At 44.4% G+C, this 24,408-nt stretch overlaps 1 protein-coding gene across 13 annotated transcripts in view; it reads right to left on the bottom strand.

Annotated features, from left to right (window-relative positions):
- DOCK7 (dedicator of cytokinesis 7) overlaps positions 1–24,408 on the bottom strand; it is an 888,535-nt gene that overhangs the window by 753,371 nt on the left and 110,756 nt on the right. For all 13 annotated transcript variants that reach the window (XM_085602421.1, XM_085602422.1, XM_085602423.1 and 10 more), the window contains exons 3-4: positions 10,807–10,982; positions 10,636–10,704 (exon numbers count right to left, since the gene is read on the bottom strand). In XM_085602421.1, the coding sequence (XP_085458547.1) occupies positions 10,636–10,704; positions 10,807–10,982 (245 nt within the window). The remainder of the gene's footprint in view (positions 1–10,635; positions 10,705–10,806; positions 10,983–24,408) is intronic.

Genomic DNA, 24,408 nt, shown 5'->3' with positions numbered 1-24,408 from the left:
AGCCGTTTCATGCTGATTTTTGCTAACCTTTTGACTCCCTGTTGACTAATGTGTAGGCCCCAGGAGGGTGCCAAGCCAAGTGTGCTAGGGGTTTGGGTCAAATAGTGGTGTCCCACTGACCTTTGATTTGAATGTAAATGAATCCATAAGTGGTGAGCCAAGGTGCCTTCTTTGGAGACCCTAAGCTTGAGGCAGCTTATTACGAAGGCCAGAGCCAGTCTGCAGATTTCAAATTCCAGTCTTATTTGCACTGGAGATGTGTGGAATGGGAGCTGAAAAACCTGTTCTATAAATGTTTGTATTTTGTCCAGTGTCCCACTCTCCCGCCCTTCCAGAGCTTCACACCCATATGATAAGGTTGGAAAAACCTTTGTCTGGGCTACCTGGAGACTCGGTGCAAAGGTGGGGTCATTTAATTTTTTTGTATGCAGATCTGAGATCAAACGATAGTCCGGTACCTCTTTTTTTTTTATTCTGTCATCCGGCCTGCATATCTGCCATTGTCATTGAAGAGGACACCTAAATACGTGTGGTAGTTGGTAGCATCTATTTTCTCCTGGTGCAGAGACCATTTTGGTTTTGTGGACCAAGGTGTGCGAACTGTAAGAATCTTGATTTTCTTTTTGTTTATCAGCAGACCGTTCCTATCAGAGTATGTGGCGATTGCGTCCAGAAGTCGTTGCAAGCCCATCTTGGTATTACTGATAAGGACCAGATCATCTGCGTAGAGTAGGTTTGAGAGGCAGAGACCGCCCAATGTGGGTAGTTGAGAGTTTACTAAATTAAGGACCGGTGACAGGTCGGACAGAAGTAAGTTAAATAACATGGGTGCAAAAACGCAACCTTGCTTTAGGCTTTGTGCAGTGGTTATAAGCCGTGACATAATCCATCCCCGATTTTGATTCTGACCCATGTGTCCTGGTGCAGGAGCTGCAGAGTCCTGATCAAGGTGTCGGGAATGTTGAGGAGAACGAGTTTCTGCCAGAGCTTCCCTCGGTCAACCCTGTTGAATGCGGATTTATAGTATTTAAACCTTAAGTACACAGGACTGGTGTTAGGATCGGCCTGGTTGATCAGGAGAGAGAGTGCAATGAGATTCACTGTTGTACCAGTGTGTCTTGTAAATCCAGTTTGATTTGGTGGTATGATTTTGTTTGTCTCGGCCCATGATCGTAAAGAATCCAGCAGCACGCCTGCGAAATACTTCGCTTCATCATCAATTAGGGCAATCATGTGGTCATTCCCAGGCAAATTTTTGTCACTTCCTTTGAAAATCGGAGCAAGAATCGAGCCGTGTCATGCGGCGGGGATGGAGTTTTTTTCTAATATAGATGAATAAACTGGGGCTAGTTGGGTGGCCCAAAATGCTGGATATTTCTTGTATAGGGCAGGTGGTATTTCGCCTGGGCCAGGAGCTCCGTCCCTACGCCCCTTTGCAATTTGTTTTTGGATTTACGCCTCTGAGATGTGGAGACCCGAAGAATGCCTGGTCGTGGGTCGCGGTTTGAGCTTCCTGGACAGCGCTGCCTGCAGAGTCTTCCACCTGCACGTGAATTTCGTCTGATGATGGTTGGACATTAAAATGTTCATATACGAAATTGTACTACTCTGGCTCTGAAATATTGGAATAGGCCGCCTTGGGAAGAGTGCCCCCTAGACCGTTTATTGTGTGCCAAAACTTTACAGAGTTGTTTGTCCTAATGTCATACAGTAGTTTTTCATTCGATGTTCACGTTTGGCCTCCTTCATCTGTCTTTGCGCCTCTCTTAATCTGTTTATTATATTTAGGTCCATTGGTGACTTTTTCAGTTTTCTCCACAGCCGGTTGATGCTTTTTTTTGCAGTCCTTATTGGATAACTGGAATCTTCCTCTTGTAAATCCGGCAGTCTGGCTTTGCGTTGCACCAGTTTTGCAAACAGCTCCGCCAGTTTTTCAGAGAGCAGAGAGCTAAGGATTGTATCTCCCTCTATTTCATGGATTTTCACTAATAGTTGCTTGGTTTCTGCGACCAAAGTCGGGAGGCAGTTGATGGTACAATTAATGCATTTTAGGTTGATTGTGTGCCGTTCTAAGCCTCCATCAGCTGCCATGTTATATTGGATCAGCCAGATGTTGAAGGTGAGCTCTTGGGGGCGATGGTCGCTGTCCATTTTTTCGCCAAAGCCAAATGCGGAGATTTAGAATAAGGGAAGGCTGACAAATGAATAGTCGATCAAAGTGGTTGGTTAGATATGAAAGGCCAGATGGCATGTCAGGGTGGAATCAGCCATTAAGGGCTCTTAATCCAAGGTGTTCCAGGTTCCCTTGAAGGACCCGTCCTCTTGGGTCATCTTTGTCCCACCCAGGGCGGTCCTGAGGTGGTATGGCCCAGACGCCTTCTTGTAACTGCATTATCTTGTTAGCTGGAAGATCTGATTTTAGCCACATGTTGAATTCTTCTGAAATTAAGATGTCAGTGCTGGAATTTTCTGACCTGAGATTTAGCACCACAGTGGTCAATTCCTTGGTGATCGCGGACTTTGAGCCCAGGTTTGGACGAATGTAGACATTAATCAGGGTTAGGCACCTAGGCTGGCCATTGTTGGTTCTGAGAAGGTGCTGACTACTTGGAGCCCAGATGTGACACTCGCTTGTTCCCAAGAGCGAATTGCGCTATTCGCCGATACATAGATTGCTAGACCTCCGCTGCTGCGGCCGTAATTACTTTGTTTAGTTGCAGGAATATAATGGTTTATGTACCCTTCTAGCTGATATGGCGTCTGAAGCCATGTCTCTTGCAGCAGGATGATTTCGAACGAGCGTAAGTAAGATACGGGTCCCAGATCGCTCAGTTTTCTAGGCCATTGAATTTCCAATAGCATATCTTGAGCGGACTTTTTAAATTGTCGTTACAGCGGCTGCTTTGTCACCTGAGCAATCGAGTTTAATTCAGGGTCCCAGACAGCCATGCCCAGTCATCAGTTCCTACGGGGCATGCAGGTTGAATTTTATAGCCAGCCTTTATGTCCTTTGAGCTGGAAGCCGGGGTATTGCTTACAGCGCCTCTGAGGACTTAGTATACCAGTCTTGGCTGCGCCGTTGGACTTGCAGCGTCCGGCATGGTGTCGAGGATGTGTGGATAACCTGTTTCCTTGCCGGAAGTGATGGAGATGCCCTACTGCTTAAAGGTGTCCGAGTGTCTCAGAATGTTAGATGCTAGCTCAGTGGATCGCCAGGTAGCCTTGGTTGATTCATTGATTTGGCCATGCGAAGCAGCAATGAACTCAACAAAGACAATGTCATGGGATGTGACTTCTTCCGTCATGCCTGTTACTTGGATTAACTTCAGGATGTTTCCGCAGTCTAGGATATCAAATGTGCCTTTAGACTTATATTACGGGTAGAATAATGGGCATTTGGGGCTTGTAATTGCCTTGTGTATAGGCCGCCTTCCCAAATACTTGCAGACGTGTTCTTTGCAAGCATTGGGGGAGTGAGAAGAGTTAAATTGGGTTCACTCGAAAAGGGACGGCCAGGCCAGTCGGAGCTTGCTCCTGTTAAGCCAAGGAAGGTGCTCGTCGTTCTCTGAGTTGAGATGGTCCGAGTGCTGAATTCTGAGGAGAGGCTTCCTGCAGGCATGTTGGATTCTGCCCCAGAACTTGAAGTTTTGAAAGGCAGATTGGCAAGATGCTGGGCTTGTTGAGACTGGGACAGTGATGTTTTGCATGGTGCTTGCTTGTGCCGGTTCCTCAATGTGAACTGTTTGGTGCCTGATGCCTCTGACTTTGCTGGCGGCAGGATGGTCTGCCAAGTGCTGTTTCCCCCCTCCGCTTGGCTCAGGGCTTCAGTGGCCATGGTTTTTCTTTAAAATGTTGGCGTGGTCCTCGGGCTGTGGGGGTCCTTTCTGCTGTCATAGCAGAGTCTGTTCTGGCTGCCATGCTCCTCGCCCCCGTAGGTGCCATGATGACACACTGTTGCTTTACAGCCAGGTCTGGATTAGGAGTTAGATCCTCCATCTCTCCTGCCGGGCCATCCAACAGGGTTAGGTCTTTATTCAGGTTGGTGTCTTCTCTGTTCTGTATAGTGAATAGGGGGTAGGGCACCAAGTTATACTTTGTGGTTCGGGTTTTGTTTCGGCCTTTTATCCTTTTTTCTCGTTTACTTTTATGGTCAGCCTCTTCCATGTGTTGACTGGGTGAGGGTGTATGACTGGGCCTGAGGTTTTTGGCCACGATAGTCACTTGTGAGCGCCTGCTGTCTGCGCTGTGGGTCGTTGTAGCCAGGACCTGCGATAAGTCGACTTCAGTGGCCCCGCCTGCCCAGTGTGATGGCTCCTCTTCAAGATTTTTTGTTGGGTTGTCGCCTGTGGCCCAGCTCATGCCTTTGGAGTTTGGGGGTCTAGTGTTGGTTAATTCTTTTAGCTCCCCCACAAGCTTTGCCATCCCCTCTGGGAGCGCACTTAATTTGCCTAGAAATGGCGAGCAGTTGCTAATTTGGGGTGGGTGATCAGTGTCTGCCTGGGTCTGTTTTATCAGATAGTTTAAGCTTGTGATCTTTTCATCAATGCTGGTGACATATAAGGCCAGAGTGTTTATTAGGCTTATCTGTATGCCCATTTTATTAGATTGGAACAACATTGCATCCACCGACCTCTGAAGCATACCTAGGGCTGTAGACCAGGCCGTCTCTTGTGAGGCCTTTATTTCCTCATTTGGTGTAAGGGGGGGGTTGTGTTCTGGGGTGCTAAACCTCGAATTCCAGTCCCTACATAGGCAAAGCAGGAGCAGATGCTGAAAAGCAAACTGCTCCTTCCCTGGCAACAAAAATATCCAAATGTTTTTACAGGAATATTTCGGTGTAGAATACCTAGACATGTTTATAACAAACAAAAAGTGCATCAGGCAAACACATTTGAGATCTATTCATTTCAGTTTAAGGGTACAGTTTAAGATGGTTTTCCAAATTACCATTGTGACTCGCCATAATATAAAGCCACCATCAAAACCTAAACAGCCCTTTAGTATACCCAACAGTTCTAGGACAATGTTACACGCAAGGGACCCACAAAAATGCTAGGTCATCGCCTCCAATCTCTGTATAATCATAGGGGCAGTGGTTTGCACTTGAAGGCACAGGTGAGCCGCAGATTAGAGCCATGTGTCCCATTAACAAAAAGAAAACAAGCATTAGAAATTCAACAGGTCTCGTGTTTTTTTTTAGTTAGAGCTATTGGCATAGCTCAACAGCTACCGGACAGAAATTGCCACTTTGAAGGTGCAGAACAGAGCATTTCTCCGTGAAACGGCCTGAAAGCCTAATAAGATGTTGCTAGCCTACAAAATAAAAAGGCAGATCAGGATGACCAGAAGGAACCACGGACGTACTGGGATCACCAACGCAAGCAAACAATGAGTGAAATCGCCTGGGCGTGACCCAAGTGTGCAAAGGCGGGAGAATCAGACCCAATGCACCAATAAAAACCCTGTATTTCGAAATGGCACAACAAAGAACAAATGGCAATTCGTGGGCATGCCAAAAGCCAATAGAGTAGAAAACAACAGGTCTTGCAGACAGTGCATGCGCACTGCCTAGGCTCGACCTAAAAATACAATCTCTTGCCCATGTGCTAACAGGAAGAGTGCATGTGTGCTGGAGTATGCAATAGCTCATGTGTGGTGGAGTATGCAACAGCGGATGTGTGCTGGAGGTATGCAATAGAGCATGTGTGCTGAAGTATGCAACAGCGCATGTGTGCTGGAGTATGCAACAGCGCACGTGTGCTGGAGTATGCAAAAGCGCATGTGTGCTGGAGTATGCAGTCGCTCCAACTCTGACTCTTGAAATGGATCCAAAAGGACTCCATGGGGACACCGTCAAACAATGACGGGACCTCAAAATCTGCAGCCTGCAGGGTAAAAGCTCTCTCTCAGGTAACACGGGGCACTTTACAAAACACCTTAATACATGAACAGCAACATCAGCTGCCTCACTCTGGGAGGGACCCCGTGAATCCCCACGTGTGTGCAGCCTACGACTGCACCCCTGCATTCATTTGAAATTCTATTGAAAAGTGAAGCAAATAGTTAGATAAAAACTAGAATCTTTTTTATTTTTAACAACAGTTGAAGTTTAAATAATTTTTTATTAATTAAAAAAAAACTGCTGGGTGACCTTTGAGGCACTTTTTATGCACTTTCCTACGAGACAGGTATTGCTTTTATTTCAGCCTACCTTAATTATTGTAAGTGCTCCAAACTTACAAGTAATCATAAGGTGGCACATTTCTGACATGTTTTAATGTTCGTTTGTGTACCAGCCTCGGGGTTGGTCGATGCAATGATTTGAGAAAAAAATAATTGGTGGCAGTATAAGGACGATGCAAATGGAACTGTGCTCTCACCTAAACAAGTTGGAGTTCTTTCTGAATGATCATTATTTTATTACTAAAACATTCATTAATATTTATACGGATCGCCACAGAGCTGGAAACAGCCCTCTCACGGCACCAGCCAGCCTGGACTGAAGCTTCTGGCTGACTGACAGGCTCGGTGATCTGATCTGAAAAGCGCTGATCTGCAAAACGCCCGGCTCAGCCTCATCCTGCCTCTGAAATAAATAGAAAGCGCCCGGGATCATCAACCCCGTTCTCTACAGCTTTCGATTGCGGCCCTGACTTTTACCCACAATTAGCGACTGCGAAAGTGAGAGAGAAAGGGGCAGAGAGACAGGGAGAAAAGTGGTGTGGCGAGGGGAGGAAAAGGCCATGGGGTAGTCACAGATATAACTAGGGAGCGAAGGACCACTGCTACACGTCAGTGGAAGGAGGGGGGTGGGGGGGGGGGGGGGGACTCCACCAACACAGGGCTCCATAGTGAGGGAGGTCAGGCCTCCAGCAATCTGCAGCCCTTAGAAAGTTACACAAAGCAAGTCAGTGTGGCCTGCAGGGCCGTGGGATGTCTGCACATTCTTTCTCACTGAAAACCTCGTTCTAAATATTCTGGCATCAAACTTCGAGGCCTGCATCCACGCGGAGCTACTGACAAAATGCCCTCCAACTCCAACCACATTCTCTATGAAATGTAAGACCAAACTATGCAACACAGAGCTTGTTGCAGCTCTGAGACGAAAGTAACACAAGACTCGTAACAAGCAAACGATCCTACCCAAATCCACGCTTGCATAGCTTGCATTGTCTGCCTTCGTGCATCCCACCGCCCCGTCTTGCCTTTCAAACATGTATCCTTATCTTCATTCGCAAAGTTTCCTAGGGGGGTAAAAACTCTGCCGGGAAAAAATAATGCATGTGTGAATGAGTAATATGCGCAGGATGCAAGTGTTTTAGAAACTGCTGTAAGACTGTACATGTACTTTTCTGCATTCAACAACAAAAAGAGGATGCCGGTATATTCAAATTATTGTCTCAGTCCACTTTCAAGGGTACATCACATGACATCACAGCCTAACGTGGCACCACAGAGGAACACCTCGTGTATGTGTGTGTGTGTGTGTGTGTGTGTGTGTGTGTGTGTGTGTGTGTATTTTCTGCAGCAACAACCTCTCAGCCACAAGCATTTGAGAAAGAAAGGCATGCATAAAACGACCCTCCCAAAACCAAAGAAGCGCTGACGTCTGTGGCCACTTCCTATGAGTCAAAGTAATTAAAAAGGGGCGAGGCCATCAACAGAAAGCAGCCATGATCATGGAATCACACAAAAGTAGGGAAGCACCCTTTAGCCGAACAAATGTGAGTGGTCACAGAAATAGCAGTCCCTGACCGAACGACGACAGCCGGGGAATACTAAAGGAAAAACCAACCTGCCAGGACTCTTTGAAGAAAAAGAGATCATTTTTCAGTTTTCAAAAATTGTAATTAGCATAATGATGACATTAGAGAATACAACGAAATATGCCCTTTGACCCGACAGTGACATCACAGTAAATAAATCATATGACAAGCACAGATGCCAGTAATGTCTCAGGGTCATAGACCCAGGTGACATCATAGAAATTCAAGTGAAGTGAGTGAAGTCGAGCATTGTGGGTAGACACATTAATTAAACGTATCTCTTCATCATCATTATACAGGCCAAAGCTTATATCCGAAAAATTAGCGTTACTGTCAGCAACAATGAAAAAGCAGTTTCATTATTTCTCCAATGGCAGATCTAACCGTATGGGTCATGAGAAAAAAAACCGTATATATATTCATCTATAAATGTATCCTTTGCTGGTTAATTTACACATAACCCTTGGCAAATTATGAACAATAAATTATTATACACCGAATATTGGCCTAATACCCTTAAAATCGAGGGAGTTAGCTTTGTGGTGGCTCTTTGTTGCCACTTCACGAGATGCTGCGTGTTATGATATAAATTATTTTTGGCGGACTTGTGCCCTGGGTGAGGTCCCCCCCCATCTGCCTGTTTCCTCATTTCTCCGCTTCGACACAGGTTGAAATATGTACATGATTTGTTTCTTGCACGAGTTACCATCCAATACGCCTACCGTTTTCATTTACTTTTTTTACAAAAGGGGGACAGGCTCATATTGAAATAATCTCACATTCCCATCTGCATTTTGCTATTCTTAAGATATAAATAAGCAATGTATTTCTTTGCCCTTGATCAAATAATAATTTCAGGGTAACAGATATTTTTGAAACACTAACTCGAATCAAAACCCTCCTGGGCACACCCCGTTCTTTTTTCCCCCACAATTTTCCACTAAGGCATTTTACTGGACAATTGCTGTGCAGTTAGCACAATATTCAATATTAGGTTCTCTTATGAGATTCTCCAAATAATAAAGTCTACACAAAGGACATTGTTTCTTTGAAGTAACAGTTACTTTATGACACATGAGAACCAAGTTTACCAACTGCTAAGCAAATCTAGAAGAAAGAAGCCCTATCGATCAACTAACAAACGTGGGATTAATTGATGTATCTCATGGAATGTTGTATGCAAAACCCTAATAAAAAAATGTAAACAAAAAAAAAAGAAACAAGCGGAAAACTTAGATCCCCAACTAGCTTGTCTGTGGATACGAAAGAGGTTGGACATGCCACACTGCAGTGGTCTAAGTTCAGATGAACCATTGGTCCTTAATTACCTCCTTCACACTATATGTTTCATGGCACATATTACTGTCAGTATGCTTTCATGAACAGATGCTCAATAAAGTTTGTTTACATTTTTTTTTTTTTTTTAAACAAACGTGGGATTAAAAGGGAGACCTAGATACCTCTTTTCTGCATGGCACAGAATAACATGATTTATTGTTTTCACTGCCGACGATGCCTAGGTTGCCATTTTGTATCACTACAATTCACAGAAGACCTGAAAATGTGTTTGTGCCCTTTGCATAGAGCAATGGGGACTACCTTCAAGCAGGTTCGGAACTGATTTCGGAGCATCTGGGAATTATTTTCTGAAGATGTAATTTGGAGATCTGCTACTTATTCTTTCTTCCTGATCTCAGGTAACTCTAACTATCCAATGTCATGATGTCCGGTCATTTCACCTCCCAAATAATTACAAGAGTGTTTATAGCATCATTTGTCTTTTCATTTGAATACTCAATACTGCATTCATATCTTGTATACTGGCCCATTTATAGAACTCAAAACATTACCAATCATGATGGAATCATCACCGTATTTTAACCCATCCAGCCCATACCAAATAAGCATTCACAGATCGATCAGCTGTGTTACGGTGGAGCAATGACACAGTAATGTTATTAAAAAGCAACATTTACACTTAATATTTGGACTGTCAGTTCTAGCAGTTTGAAGCAGCATTAAGGACCCATAAAAATAATTCATTGTCGTGGAAGCACCACTACCCTTTGACATAGAACAAAGGACGTTCTTGAGAATAGATTTGAGAAAATAGTCTGAGTGCAACCTCAGGCACAAAACAATCAACAGTAAAAATATTTAAGATACATCAATATCACTCTATAACAGTTTGAACGTACACCTAAAACCACAGTCAAGCATTTGTCCCTAAATACGCTGAGACTTGAGTTTGACAATACATTAATGTGGTCCTACAATAAATATGTGGAACCTAAGTTTGGTTGGATTCTTACAGAGATTTAATTATTTATGGCAGCAGATGTTTTTCAGTCTGTTTTTGCAGTCATTTTTCTGTCTATTTTTCACACGAAAATGTAGCCGCTTTCTTTTCACCATCACTGGCCATACAGTAGACATAACACTTAGCAACATTGACAGCGATAACCTTAGAAAGAGTACTCTTCTAAAATCATAAAAGCCATTTCAATAGAAATGTAACAACATTTTACTATTCAATAGCCCTGTCCTTACAAAGGTAATTATTGGTTATATAAGCAGAATGCATTAACCATAACGATACAAAAAGAGAATAGCCATAGTAATACTCACCAGCTCTACTGACAGAAATACAACTCTAGTGACATTAAACACTAGTGCAGACTACAGAAATACAATAACATTGAACATCGAATGCATCACAATTTGAAAACTAATGTTATAAGTTTACAATATCATTATCACTATAGAATCAATTCTGAAATCTGAAAAAAAAATGAGCTTTGGCAATTAAGTACATCTTTCCATAATACATTGTGATTTACACAATAATTCATAACAATCATTAACTTACTTTCTATTTACAATGGCCCAGTCTTCTGTGTAACTTCTTACACAATCCCTAACATGGGGATCCAACTCACTATTAAAAAAAATGAAAACAATGTTGACATCATTTACAATGTTTTGACACGTTACCTACAAACAACATGCTTAAATTGTGTGTGTGCATGTCACTTCTCACCCTTCCTCAGGTACTGCGGATATAACTGTTCTACAATCTTTGGGAGTATATACAACTTCAATATCATCCGTAGGAAATTCCAGCATGTCTCTTAAGGGGCCAGAGTCCATTGAAAGGGGATGTGTAAAAAGGTAATCTTCCAAATCCACTGGGTCCACAGCTTCAGTAAGTGGAACCTATGAAAGACAAGCAAGATAATCATGAAACTGAACGGTTTAATCTACAAAACACCAAAGTGAATCCAGTCAAGAGATAGTGAGGCTATCAACAAGCATAAAGAAAGAAAAGATGGAAATCAGCATGGCTCAGTTTTCAAGGTGAGGTACATTATTCTGATATGGAGTTATTTTCACAAGAGCACAAAATAAGTTTTTCTGAAGAACTTCTAGCACCCTCTAATGTGATGCTGAGCCAACTCAAAATAAACTTCACTTAATTTTTGGTTGCTTTATTACCAGTAAGGTAGTATTCCCAAGGACTTTTTGATGACTCTTGGGCACCTGCTTACACCTGCCACAACTAGAGTAACTAGCACAAATGCCTCTAAGGAGGTATGTGGGTCAGTTATCTGCTATATAGCATAATCCAGAACACTCTGAATAGTATCCGAAAGAAATACACTCCAGGCCTAGCTGTAGCCTCAATTTGTGTGTATAAGTGGGCCTTCGGCTGAGTAGGACAGACTGTGCGGCAGTGTATTTAACTCAAGCTGATGGTGTTTCAATCATTACTCACCATCCTTTCACTCTTAGATCTGATTCAACAAAAGCAACCTACGTTTTATCACGTTTTACCTTCAGCGTGTTCTTACTTCTAGCAAGCACTCTGATAGCACACAAACCACTACACATGGGGCTACTGAAGATATAGCGAGCTCTTAGCATAATGGTGACATAGCATTATATGGCTTTAGATGAAATCCAGTACAGGCCATTGACATATGTTGATCATCAAAATGTATAATAAAAAGCCCTGAAGCTCTCCCTACATGGAAGAGCCTTCAGAATACAACACCTGTTCGGTCATGTGAGTACTCTCTACAAAGAAGAAGGCAACCCAATGAAGAACAGGGCCCCTGGAAACAGGAAGACTCATTAACAGCTGCACTAACACTTCATCATCAATCACATAAAAGGCCACACACAAATGCTATATCAGACATGGAGAAGAAACACCAATGCCAATACTAAGCAATGATCGTCCTGAGCTTCGACCAGACCAAGCTATTTCATTTAAGCTGAGACACACGTCAGGACGATATAAAAAGCCCTCCGTTTTCATGACAGGACCAAAATATCGTCCTGATGTGTGTCTCAGCTTAAATGAAAGATATCTCTGGGGAGAACGGTATCTAGGTTGAATACAAATCAGCTGCACAACTCCTGCCCAATCTCATTTTTTAGGAAAAGAGTTAGAAACGTTGCTTTTACGAATTTTGGTCCTGTCATTCGTAAAAGCAAGGTTTCTAACTCTTTTCCTAAAAAACGAGATTGGGCAGGAGTTGTGCAGCAGATTTGCATTCAACCTAGATACCGTTCTCCCCAGAGATATCTTTCAAAGTCGGTAAAATGACACAAAGAGAAAGAAATGTGGTTGTATGACATGCAACATATGCCTTTACCACACACAGCAAGTATAAAAAGGTAGGTAGAACTCTCTCTACATGTACATATATATATTTGATATATATATATATTCACTTAAAAAACCATAGGTTTCACACATGTTATAGTTAGGTGGATATTTCACTCGTAAAAAAACAATGAAATTCTCCCGTTATAGTTAGTTCAGATAACTATAACTCGTGCGCCCGCAATTTACTGCTCATGACGTCACATATTACATCACTCATGACATGGTCAGTGGCATCACTCATGACATCACTGATGACATCATCCTTGTGATAGAGTGGCGGTCGCCCGAGTTATAGTTATCTGAACTAACTATAACGGGGGAATTTGATTGGTTTTTTACGAGTGAAATATCCACCTAACTATAACATGTGTGAAACCTATGGTTTTTTAAGTGAATTTGCAAGGTTTTTTAAATGCTAATTCCTAACTATAACGTGTGTGAAACCTATGGTTTTTTCAGTGAATTTGTACGTTTTTTTAAATGCTAATTTATTTATGTATTATTATTTTTTTAATATATTTATTTTACAATAAACTACGTATTAAAATTATTATTATTTTTTTTTGTTTTTTCACTGTGCGCGCACGGTGCGCGCACCCCCGCGATTTAAAAAAAAAAAAAATGTTTTCTGCCTTCGGGGTCCTTCAGGGACCCCCTGACAAAGGCTAAGGGGTCAGGAACTCTCTACCTTGCCCCCTTTTCACGTTCGCCACCTTCCTTTTTCACTCTCGCACTGAAAACAAACAAAATGGCGGCCGACACTTACTGATTTCGACCGATTCGAACGTTGACTAACATGTAACCACCAATCAGAATTACGCTCGCGCACGTTAGGGTGCTCGCACGGTGCGCGCTTATAGATATTTATATGCTTTTAAATGCTATTTTCTCAGGAACTACTGAACAGATTGACACCAGACCTGCAAAAGGCACTTCCCTGACCTGAGGACTACCTCTCTGCCAAATTTCAAGTAATTCTGTTTAGCCGTTCGGGCTGTACCTTCGACTAAAGGTCCTATGGAAAAATGCATGGGGTAAACGTGTTTTGGGACCCCCCTTTTTTCTCGGCCCCCGCTTGACGAATCACCCCGATACTTTCAGGGTAGGAGCTGAACGGAGCGCCCCATTAGTTTTGAAAATTTCCCGAGGATTCGTCAACCGGCGCCAAAGTTATTCAAAATAGAATTTTCAGATTTCCTATGGAAACTCGGTCCTAACTATAACTATCTACTAATATATATATATATATTACCTACTGGCGGTCGCCAGAAGGTAGTTATAGTTAGGACCACGTTTCCATAGGAAATCCGCAACATTCTATTTTGAATAACTTTGGCGCCGGTCGACGAATCCTCGCGAATTTTTCAAAATAGGTGGGGCGCTACGCTCCGCTCCTACCCTGAAAGTCTCGGGGGGATTTGTCAAGCGGGGGCTGAGATAAAAGGGGGTCCCAAAACGTGTTTTTCCCATGCATTTTTCCATAGGACCTTTAGACAGGGGTACAGCCCGAACGGCTGAACAGAATTACTAGAAATTTGGCAGAGAGGTAGTCCTCAGGTCAAGGAAGTGCCTTTTGTAGGTTTGGTGTAAATCTGTTCAGTAGATTCTGAGAAAATAGCCTTTAAATCAATATATATATCTGAGCCAGCTTACGGTGCGCTTACCGTACGCGTACGGTGGCGTGCGCGAGCGCGATTCTGATTGGCTCTTAGATCTTAGTAAACGTTCGAATCGGCCAAAACCAGGAAGCGGTGGCCGCCATTTTCTCTCTCGCACTGAGAGTGATTTTTAAAATATAAAGCCCAAAAACATGTAAAGGGGCTGTTTAGACAGCTCCCACACACATAGCCATGTTGAGGGAGTCCCCAAAGATCCCCCAAGGCCAAAAACGGAATTTTTATTTTTTCGGTAATTTCGCCGATTACGCTTACGCGTACGGTACGGTAATAAATTTAAAAAAAAAAAATAATTATCCACACTTTCTCCTCCCCGTGTGCAATTGGTGCCCGAAGGGCACCAATTGTGCATGGCTTGTTACACATGAGATAAACTAAAATATTTTTAAAAAAAATAATAAAAAAAAAAATTATCCACACTCTCTCCACCCCGTGTGCAAATGGTGCCCGAAGGTCACCATTTGTGCATGGCTTATAAAATATACGAAAAATTAAAATATTACCTTTCAAAACGAAGTGCATCATATGTCCTCCATGTGCGCACGGTGCGCGAAGCGCATCGTGCGTACATGGCCCATCTAGCGTAACGTGGGCACGCGGTGCGCGTAGCGCACCGCGTGCCCACCGTGCGTGCACGGCACTAACTGCGTAAAGTGGGCGCGCGGTGTGCGAAGCGCACCTTACACGGTGCACGAAGCGCACCGTGCGCGCACGGAACGAACTGCGTTAAGTGGGCGCGCACGCCACGAATGGCGTAAAGTAACTTAGCATTTAAAAAACCGTACAAATTCACTGAAAAAACCATAGGTTTCACACACGTTATAGTTAGGAATTAGCATTTAAAAAACCTTGCAAATTCACTGAAAAAACCATAGGTTTCACACATGTTATAGTTAGCGGAAATTTTACTGATAAAAAACCAATGAAATTCCCCCGTTATAGTTAGTGCAGGCAACTATAACTCACGCGACCGCAATCTTCTGCTGATGACATATGTGACTTTATGAAAAAAAAATATTTGTAATATATGTATAGCTAAAAATGTATGGAAGAAGACATGGGCAAATAAGTGTCTAAATACAGTATTAGCATCAGCAGAGGATTGCGGTCGCGTGAGTTATAGTTGCCTGCACTAACTATAACGGGGGAATTTCATTGGTTTTTTATCAGTAAAATTTCCGCTAACTATAACATGTGTGAAACCTATGGTTTTTTCAGTGAATATATATATATATATATATATATATAAAAGCCACAGGTTGCCCCAAGTGAGGATATCACACATGAAGAGGTAGCGCACACAGCTACCGGCAGCAGGGTTCTCAGCCAGCCTTCCAGTTCTCAGAGAGTGACTGCCATACGCGTTTCGAGGATACTCTCCTCTTGATCACTGGCTCATTCCAATTAGGCAAGGAAAAACGGTTTTGAGTGGAAACACCTTTTATTTGAATGTGTAGACCCGCCCATGTGGGCGTAAGCAAAACAGGGCATCATGGTCTTTGTAGTACAGCCCATTGTCGCTAAGTCAAGATCCCATACAAAACCCGGTTGGGTACCGTTCTCCCACAAGGAATGTTCACTGAATAAATGTCTACCCCAGTGGGCACGAGGACCGAAAAGGCCGCTTCCAACTCTGCCAATGTCAATCCAGCAGCTAGGCCCCCTTCATTCCCAAACAGCGCTCGTCAAATCCGAGCGTCAAGGAACCGCAGCAGCGGCAGGACATCCTCGCGGCCGGACCAGCCGCTAAATACAAAAGCCACAGGTTGCCCCAAGTGAGGATATCACACATGAAGAGGTAGCGCACACAGCTACCGGCAGCAGGGTTCTCAGCCAGCCTTCCAGTTCTCAGAGAGTGACTGCCATACGCGTTTCGAGGATACTCTCCTCTTGATCACTGGCTCATTCCAATTAGGCAAGGAAAAACGGTTTTGAGTGGAAACACCTTTTATTTGAATGTGTAGACCCGCCCATGTGGGCGTAAGCAAAACAGGGCATCATGGTCTTTGTAGTACAGCCCATTGTCGCTAAGTCAAGATCCCATACAAAACCCGGTTGGGTACCGTTCTCCCACAAGGAATGTTCACTGAATAAATGTCTACCCCAGTGGGCACGAGGACCGAAAAGGCCGCTTCCAACTCTGCCAATGTCAATCCAGCAGCTAGGCCCCCTTCATTCCCAAACAGCGCTCGTCAAATCCGAGCGTCAAGGAACCGCAGCAGCGGCAGGACATCCTCGCGGCCGGACCAGCCGCTAAATACAAAAGCCACAGGTTGCCCCAAGTGAGGATATCACACATGAAGAGGTAGCGCACACAGCTACCGGCAGCAGGGTTCTCAGCCAGCCTTCCAGTTCTCAGAGAGTGACTGCCATACGCGTTTCGAGGATACTCTCCTCTTGATCACTGGCTCATTCCAATTAGGCAAGGAAAAACGGTTTTGAGTGGAAACACCTTTTATTTGAATGTGTAGACCCGCCCATGTGGGCGTAAGCAAAACAGGGCATCATGGTCTTTGTAGTACAGCCCATTGTCGCTAAGTCAAGATCCCATACAAAACCCGGTTGGGTACCGTTCTCCCACAAGGAATGTTCACTGAATAAATGTCTACCCCAGTGGGCACGAGGACCGAAAAGGCCGCTTCCAACTCTGCCAATGTCAATCCAGCAGCTAGGCCCCCTTCATTCCCAAACAGCGCTCGTCAAATCCGAGCGTCAAGGAACCGCAGCAGCGGCAGGACATCCTCGCGGCCGGACCAGCCGCTAAATACAAAAGCCACAGGTTGCCCCAAGTGAGGATATCACACATGAAGAGGTAGCGCACACAGCTACCGGCAGCAGGGTTCTCAGCCAGCCTTCCAGTTCTCAGAGAGTGACTGCCATACGCGTTTCGAGGATACTCTCCTCTTGATCACTGGCTCATTCCAATTAGGCAAGGAAAAACGGTTTTGAGTGGAAACACCTTTTATTTGAATGTGTAGACCCGCCCATGTGGGTGTAAGCAAAACAGGGCATCATGGTCTTTGTAGTACAGCCCATTGTCGCTAAGTCAAGATCCCATACAAAACCCGGTTGGGTACCGTTCTCCCACAAGGAATGTTCACTGAATAAATGTCTACCCCAGTGGGCACGAGGACCGAAAAGGCCGCTTCCAACTCTGCCAATGTCAATCCAGCAGCTAGGCCCCCTTCATTCCCAAACAGCGCTCGTCAAATCCGAGCGTCATGGAACCGCAGCAGCGGCAGGACATCCTCGCGGCCGGACCAGCCGCTAAATACAAAAGCCACAGGTTGCCCCAAGTGAGGATATCACACATGAAGAGGTAGCGCACACAGCTACCGGCAGCAGGGTTCTCAGCCAGCCTTCCAGTTCTCAGAGAGTGACTGCCATACGCGTTTCGAGGATACTCTCCTCTTGATCACTGGCTCATTCCAATTAGGCAAGGAAAAACGGTTTTGAGTGGAAACACCTTTTATTTGAATGTGTAGACCCGCCCATGTGGGCGTAAGCAAAACAGGGCATCATGGTCTTTGTAGTACAGCCCATTGTCGCTAAGTCAAGATCCCATACAAAACCCGGTTGGGTACCGTTCTCCCACAAGGAATGTTCACTGAATAAATGTCTACCCCAGTGGGCACGAGGACCGAAAAGGCCGCTTCCAACTCTGCCAATGTCAATCCAGCAGCTAGGCCCCCTTCATTCCCAAACAGCGCTCGTCAAATCCGAGCGTCAAGGAACCGCAGCAGCGGCAGGACATCCTCGCGGCCGGACCAGCCGCTAAATACAAAAGCCACAGGTTGCCCCAAGTGAGGATATCACACATGAAGAGGTAGCGCACACAGCTACCGGCAGCAGGGTTCTCAGCCAGCCTTCCAGTTCTCAGAGAGTGACTGCCATACGCGTTTCGAGGATACTCTCCTCTTGATCACTGGCTCATTCCAATTAGGCAAGGAAAAACGGTTTTGAGTGGAAACACCTTTTATTTGAATGTGTAGACCCGCCCATGTGGGCGTAAGCAAAACAGGGCATCATGGTCTTTGTAGTACAGCCCATTGTCGCTAAATCAAGATCCCATACAAAACCCGGTTGGGTACCGTTCTCCCACAAGGAATGTTCACTGAATAAATGTCTACCCCAGTGGGCACGAGGACCGAAAAGGCCGCTTCCAACTCTGCCAATGTCAATCCAGCAGCTAGGCCCCCTTCATTCCCAAACAGCGCTCGTCAAATCCGAGCGTCAAGGAACCGCAGCAGCGGCAGGACATCCTCGCGGCCGGACCAGCCGCTAAATACAAAAGCCACAGGTTGCCCCAAGTGAGGATATCACACATGAAGAGGTAGCGCACACAGCTACCGGCAGCAGGGTTCTCAGCCAGCCTTCCAGTTCTCAGAGAGTGACTGCCATACGCGTTTCGAGGATACTCTCCTCTTGATCACTGGCTCATTCCAATATATTATATATATATATATATATATCCACCACCACACCCGCCTCTTTGCCAAAAAACGGGTCCGACACATGCTTTTGGACGGATCAGGTAGGTTTAATTGCCACCAAACAGAGAAATTCAAGCTTAAAACACCTGGGAGACGCGTTTCGGCGAATGCCTTCTTCATTGCCAGCATTGTGTTTTAAAAATTAGTTGCAATGTGCAGGAACTTTACATACTGCTCGTGGTGTTCCTATTGGTACTCAAGTGTCCAATCACAGCCCTTGTTCTTCAATCACTGTGAGCAGTAAACGCCAAGGATGCTGGTAAATGAAGTCCTGCAGTCTGTAAGGGTCCCCAAAAATAGTAGTGCATGTCAGCAATCCCACACCGCGGACTTTGGTACAGTGACCGGTCCGTACATTAAGTAATGCCCCAGCTTTTGGCCAGCCTGTGAGTCCGCTCATCCACTGCCGCAGGGACCATGGCAGCAAACAACGCCTGTCGCCGTCCAAATCAGCAGCAAACTGCTGCTGCTCTCTCCTCGATACCAGGAACATTATCTTGGGCGAGGGGGCGCCGCTTTGTGCATTCAGCACCAAACACCAACAAAGTTGTCGACTTGAAGCGGAGCACCAGATCGAGAGGCGTGCCGGTCAAGCAGCGTCGACAGCTGCATGCATAGCCACCACCACACCCGCCTCTTTGCCAAAAAACGGGTCCGACACATGCTTTTGGACGGATCAGGTAGGTTTAATTGCCACCAAACAGAGAAATTCAAGCTTAAAACACCTGGCAGACGCGTTTCGGCGAATGCCTTCTTCATTGCCAGCATTGTGTTTTAAAAATTAGTTGCAATGTGCAGGAACTTTACATACTGCTCGTGGTGTTCCTATTGGTACTCAAGTGTCCAATCACAGCCCTTGTTCTTCAATCACTGTGAGCAGTAAACGCCAAGGATGCTGGTAAATGAAGTCCTGCAGTCTGTAAGGGTCCCCAAAAATAGTAGTGCATGTCAGCAATCCCACACCGCGGACTTTGGTACAGTGACCGGTCCGTACATTAAGTAATGCCCCAGCTTTTGGCCAGCCTGTGAGTCCGCTCATCCACTGCCGCAGGGACCATGGCAGCAAACAACGCCTGTCGCCGTCCAAATCAGCAGCAAACTGCTGCTGCTCTCTCCTCGATACCAGGAACATTATCTTGGGCGAGGGGGCGCCGCTTTGTGCATTCAGCACCAAACACCAACAAAGTTGTTAACTTGAAGCGGAGCACCAGATCGAGAGGCGTGCCGGTCAAGCAGCGTCGACAGCTGCGTGCATATCCACCACCACACCCGCCTCTTTGCCAAAAAACGGGTCCGACACATGCTTTTGGACGGATCAGGTAGTTTTAATTGCCACCAAACAGAGAAATTCAAGCTTAAAACACCTGGCAGACGCGTTTCGGCGAATGCCTTCTTCATTGCCAGCATTGTGTTTTAAAAATTAGTTGCAATGTGCAGGAACTTTACATACTGCTCGTGGTGTTCCTATTGGTACTCAAGTGTCCAATCACAGCCCTTGTTCTTCAATCACTGTGAGCAGTAAACGCCAAGGATGCTGGTAAATGAAGTCCTGCAGTCTGTAAGGGTCCCCAAAAATAGTAGTGCATGTCAGCAATCCCACACCGCGGACTTTGGTACAGTGACCGGTCCGTACATTAAGTAATGCCCCAGCTTTTGGCCAGCCTGTGAGTCCGCTCATCCACTGCCGCAGGGACCATGGCAGCAAACAACGCCTGTCGCCGTCCAAATCAGCAGCAAACTGCTGCTGCTCTCTCCTCGATACCAGGAACATTATCTTGGGCGAGGGGGCGCCGCTTTGTGCATTCAGCACCAAACACCAACAAAGTTGTCGACTTGAAGCGGAGCACCAGATCGAGAGGCGTGCCGGTCAAGCAGCGTCGACAGCTGCGTGCATATCCACCACCACACCCGCCTCTTTGCCAAAAAACGGGTTCGACACATGCTTTTGGACGGATCAGGTAGGTTTAATTGCCACCAAACAGAGAAATTCAAGCTTAAAACACCTGGCAGACGCGTTTCGGCGAATGCCTTCTTCATTGCCAGCATTGTGTTTTAAAAATTAGTTGCAATATATACATATGGATACATTTTGTGAACCGTTCTCTGTCGATCGTTGCCGCTCTCTGCGCAGCGGGTGCTACCAGCTCGCGAGGTCAGACTCGCGAAAACCTCTACTCGTAACAAGAACAATGGGTACTCCAGGCTTCGTGATTCATTCAATTAGTTTATTTGGAAATCTTCATGCAACCCTCAAACTGACAAACGTGTTTCGGCTCCGTGGCCTTCGTCAATGTCAGCAAACCCCTGCAATTTTGGCCATTTTAACATCCATCAAATTGATTAGAAGATTACGGAGACAATTTCATAAATAACGGACTACCCATCAATATGGTTAACAATGCAACAAAAATCGGGTGGTCATTTTGAAGTGTCCAATATTCACATTATTGTGTGCATTACGTGGTTGGGGCAAATCTCATTATTCTTATTCCCTACATAAAATTCAAAGACAAATACAATAAAATAAAATTAAACTTTGCCAGCTAACAGCGCACTGATATAATATCCATCACCACTGAGTGGATAAAACTTATACTTAGAAAAAGGAACAAAGAATTGCCATGTATCATTATTCACATGAAAATATGTATGCTCGTTGTTCACATGATTTTCTATTGCATTCTGTGCCTTGTGGATTGTAGTCCATGTATATTTTGTCATTAAGAAGCCCAAATTTGTAAATCACTTCAACCAGGACATGTGGAAATATAAGCGCTGGCGGTCGCGGCGTCATTGTGAATATCATGCTCGAATTAAAAAAAAACAATTTTTGGCACATAACTTGTGTCACTAACACCCCCATTTCTTAAACATGGGGTACCTCTACTCTGACCCCTAATGTTAGCTTTTTCAGAAATTTTCAGTCCCAGGAACCATTCCCGATAGATGAAATGGCAGCTGTAACTTTCTGTTGAGGTTACGTCCAGCCAATTAGAGCATCCCCTTTGGCGCGTGCATTCGCGATTCATTGAAAAACCACTGCGAAATATCTGTGGCCAGAGACATCACTATAATTTTAAACTTACATTTCTCAACAACTACTGAACGGATTTCCAACAAATAAGCAAAAGGCACTTCTTTGAACTGACATCTAACTCCCTGCCAAATTTGGTACAAGTCCGTTCAGTGGTTCGGGGTGTAGGTGTGGCTATAGGTTCCTATGGGAATTAACATTACAAATGCAACCTTATTTCGCGCCCCAAATTCTCGGTTCCGACTGCACGGATCACCCCCAAACTTTCCATAACAATAGAACCCACCTTAACACTTTTTGGGGAAAATTTCATTAAGACTGGTCAAACGACGCCAAAGTTATACCCAAGTCAAAAAATGCTTTACCTATGGATACTAGGTCGTAACTTTAACTACCTACTGGCGACCACCAGTAGGAGATAGACATAGATATATGTATTTTTTTTTACTAATACTTACGATCCGCGTAAAGGTATGCATGGTAAAGGCATAAATACTTACTTGTGAGGTAACAACATCATTGTAAAGGCTGTTTCTCAAGAAATGTACCAGAACACTGGGCGCATAAGAGCAGCGTGCCACCAAAAGACCCAACATGCACGCAGATCTAGATACAAATGAATCAACTACATCTTGTCAGTGATTTCCTTAATATAAGATGGAAGGCCCAAAGTGTTGCTCTCCAAGACAAGAGTTGCAATTTGGTCAAGGCACATGGAAGAAACCACCACTGCGCAACCACCTGGCTGTTCCAATATTAAAAGAAAATAAAGTTGAAATCCTTACATCAATTTGTCAGGAGCAATTAGTTCGGCAAAAGAACACTGGGATGAAACATTCTGTCAATCATCTGGAACATCACTGCTGGAATATCTTCTCAAACCTAAATCTATTTGGCTACATGACGCTTCATCAGGAATGTCTTTAAAAGTAACTGGTGGCTGTCCTGAATTGCTACCTAAGGCACTCAGCCTCATTTGCTACACCCACACTGCTCTTTGGAAAGTTGTTGCTTCAAAACATGGTTTTGCTAACAAGTTTTGTTATGCAAATTGTGCTATTTAACAAAGCTGTTGGGTGGATAATGTGAAACTCTGGGCTTCAAAGGCTTCGTGGAAGCTGAAAGTTGCCATTAGCTTCTTTCACTGAGCTTAAATCTTTTCATTTGTACCAATGGCTTTGTGGAAGGGGAGACCTCTGCTCAAAGGAAAACTTTATAATCGGCTCTTTGACAATATGATAAATAAATATCACTGTTTATATTTTTTAAGAAATAAATGACTTTGTACTTCCAAGAATGGACCTGCATGGGTAGGGATTTCTCATTGACCTCATGCTAATATTCGGGTATAGCCAAGGAGTGCTTCTAGATGTTTTATGCATTTAGCCATTGGTTGAGAGCATGGATCCTACACTTACACTTACATCATACAGCCATTGATTCCAGATGGCAAGAAACTTGAAGAACTCAGATAAAAGTAACTCAGGTAAAAGTATTGTGATGTCCAGAGGGTAAATGCAGCACTGTTGTAGCAGGTGAAGCTTCAGGTTACGATAGAGTGGGCTGTGAGGAAGTTCGTAAAATGGTTTACTGAAGGGAGTCGCGATTTGTGGGGGTGGCAAGTCTGTGAAAATCAGTGGGGTAACCAGTCCAGTTACATGATTAGGCATTCTAGGACCCAGAGAGGGAAGCACAATAAGAAAGGTGTATGGACTGTGAAGAGATCCAACAAGCATTTTCAATGCAATATGTCTTGCATTTGCGAGAATTTGAGCTATTGGCATTGTAAATGACAATGCCTTTTATTTATGTGTTGGTTTTTAAAACATAAATAAAAGGCATTGTCATTTAGAATGCCAAAAGCTTAATCTCTCGCAAATGCAAGACCTATTGCATTGCAAAGGGTTGTTTGTAAAAGCGCCCCATGCAGCGCTTTCACTTTAATGGTGGCCGCGCTCCTTTCTTTAGACGATTTGCGTCGAAAGAAAGGTGTGCGGAAGCCATTAAAGTAAAAGCGTGCTATGGGGTGCTTTTACAAAAAAAAAGAAAAAGCATTTGTTTGTTACGTTGACAAACAAATGCTTTTTAATGCGCCCCATGCCTTGCTTTCACTTTAATGGCAGCCATGCCTCTTTCTTTAGATTGGGATTGTCTAAAGAAAGGTGCGCAGCAGCCAATAAAGCAAAAGAGCGTTATGGGGCGCTTTTACAAAAAACAAACATTTGTTTGTCAACTTAACAAACAAATGTTTTTTTTCTTGTTAAAGCGCCCCATGCCGCGCTTTCACTAATAATATTTAAAGTTAAAGCGCGACGTCTAGTCACTTTTAATAAACATTAATATGGCAAGGGACGCATAAAAAAAAGGCGCGTGCTGGTTAAATAAAATAAAAGCAGTTGAGAGCATGTCCTGCCTGCAACGGCAGGCAGGCAAAAGTCATTAAAGAAAATAGTGCTTGTAGGCTGTATGTAAAACCTACTGACTCACAACGCACGTAAGAGGGCCAGTCCTTATGGGAGGTTACAAGATGAGTTGGCAGGATATACCCTGACGTGGGTCCCTTGCTCACTTTGCCACTGGATTCAAGCTAGCCTGGCTGATGAGGCGTGTTACCCAGAAACCGGTCCAAGGATTCTTGTTTCCAGTCCAGGGAAGACCTGGCTTGGTTGTTCGGGCTTGACTGTTCCCATGAGGAACAGGGTCAAGACTGATAGGTAAATGGCTGGGTCTGAACAGGGGTGACGAAGTGAGCTAAAGAACGATG

Source organism: Triturus cristatus, chromosome 4_2, assembly GCF_964204655.1.
Source record: "Triturus cristatus chromosome 4_2, aTriCri1.1, whole genome shotgun sequence".
Taxonomy (NCBI): Eukaryota; Metazoa; Chordata; class Amphibia; order Caudata; family Salamandridae; genus Triturus; species Triturus cristatus.
The sequence above is the reverse complement of the archived record's forward strand: the minus strand, read 5'-3'. Positions and strand labels throughout refer to the sequence as shown.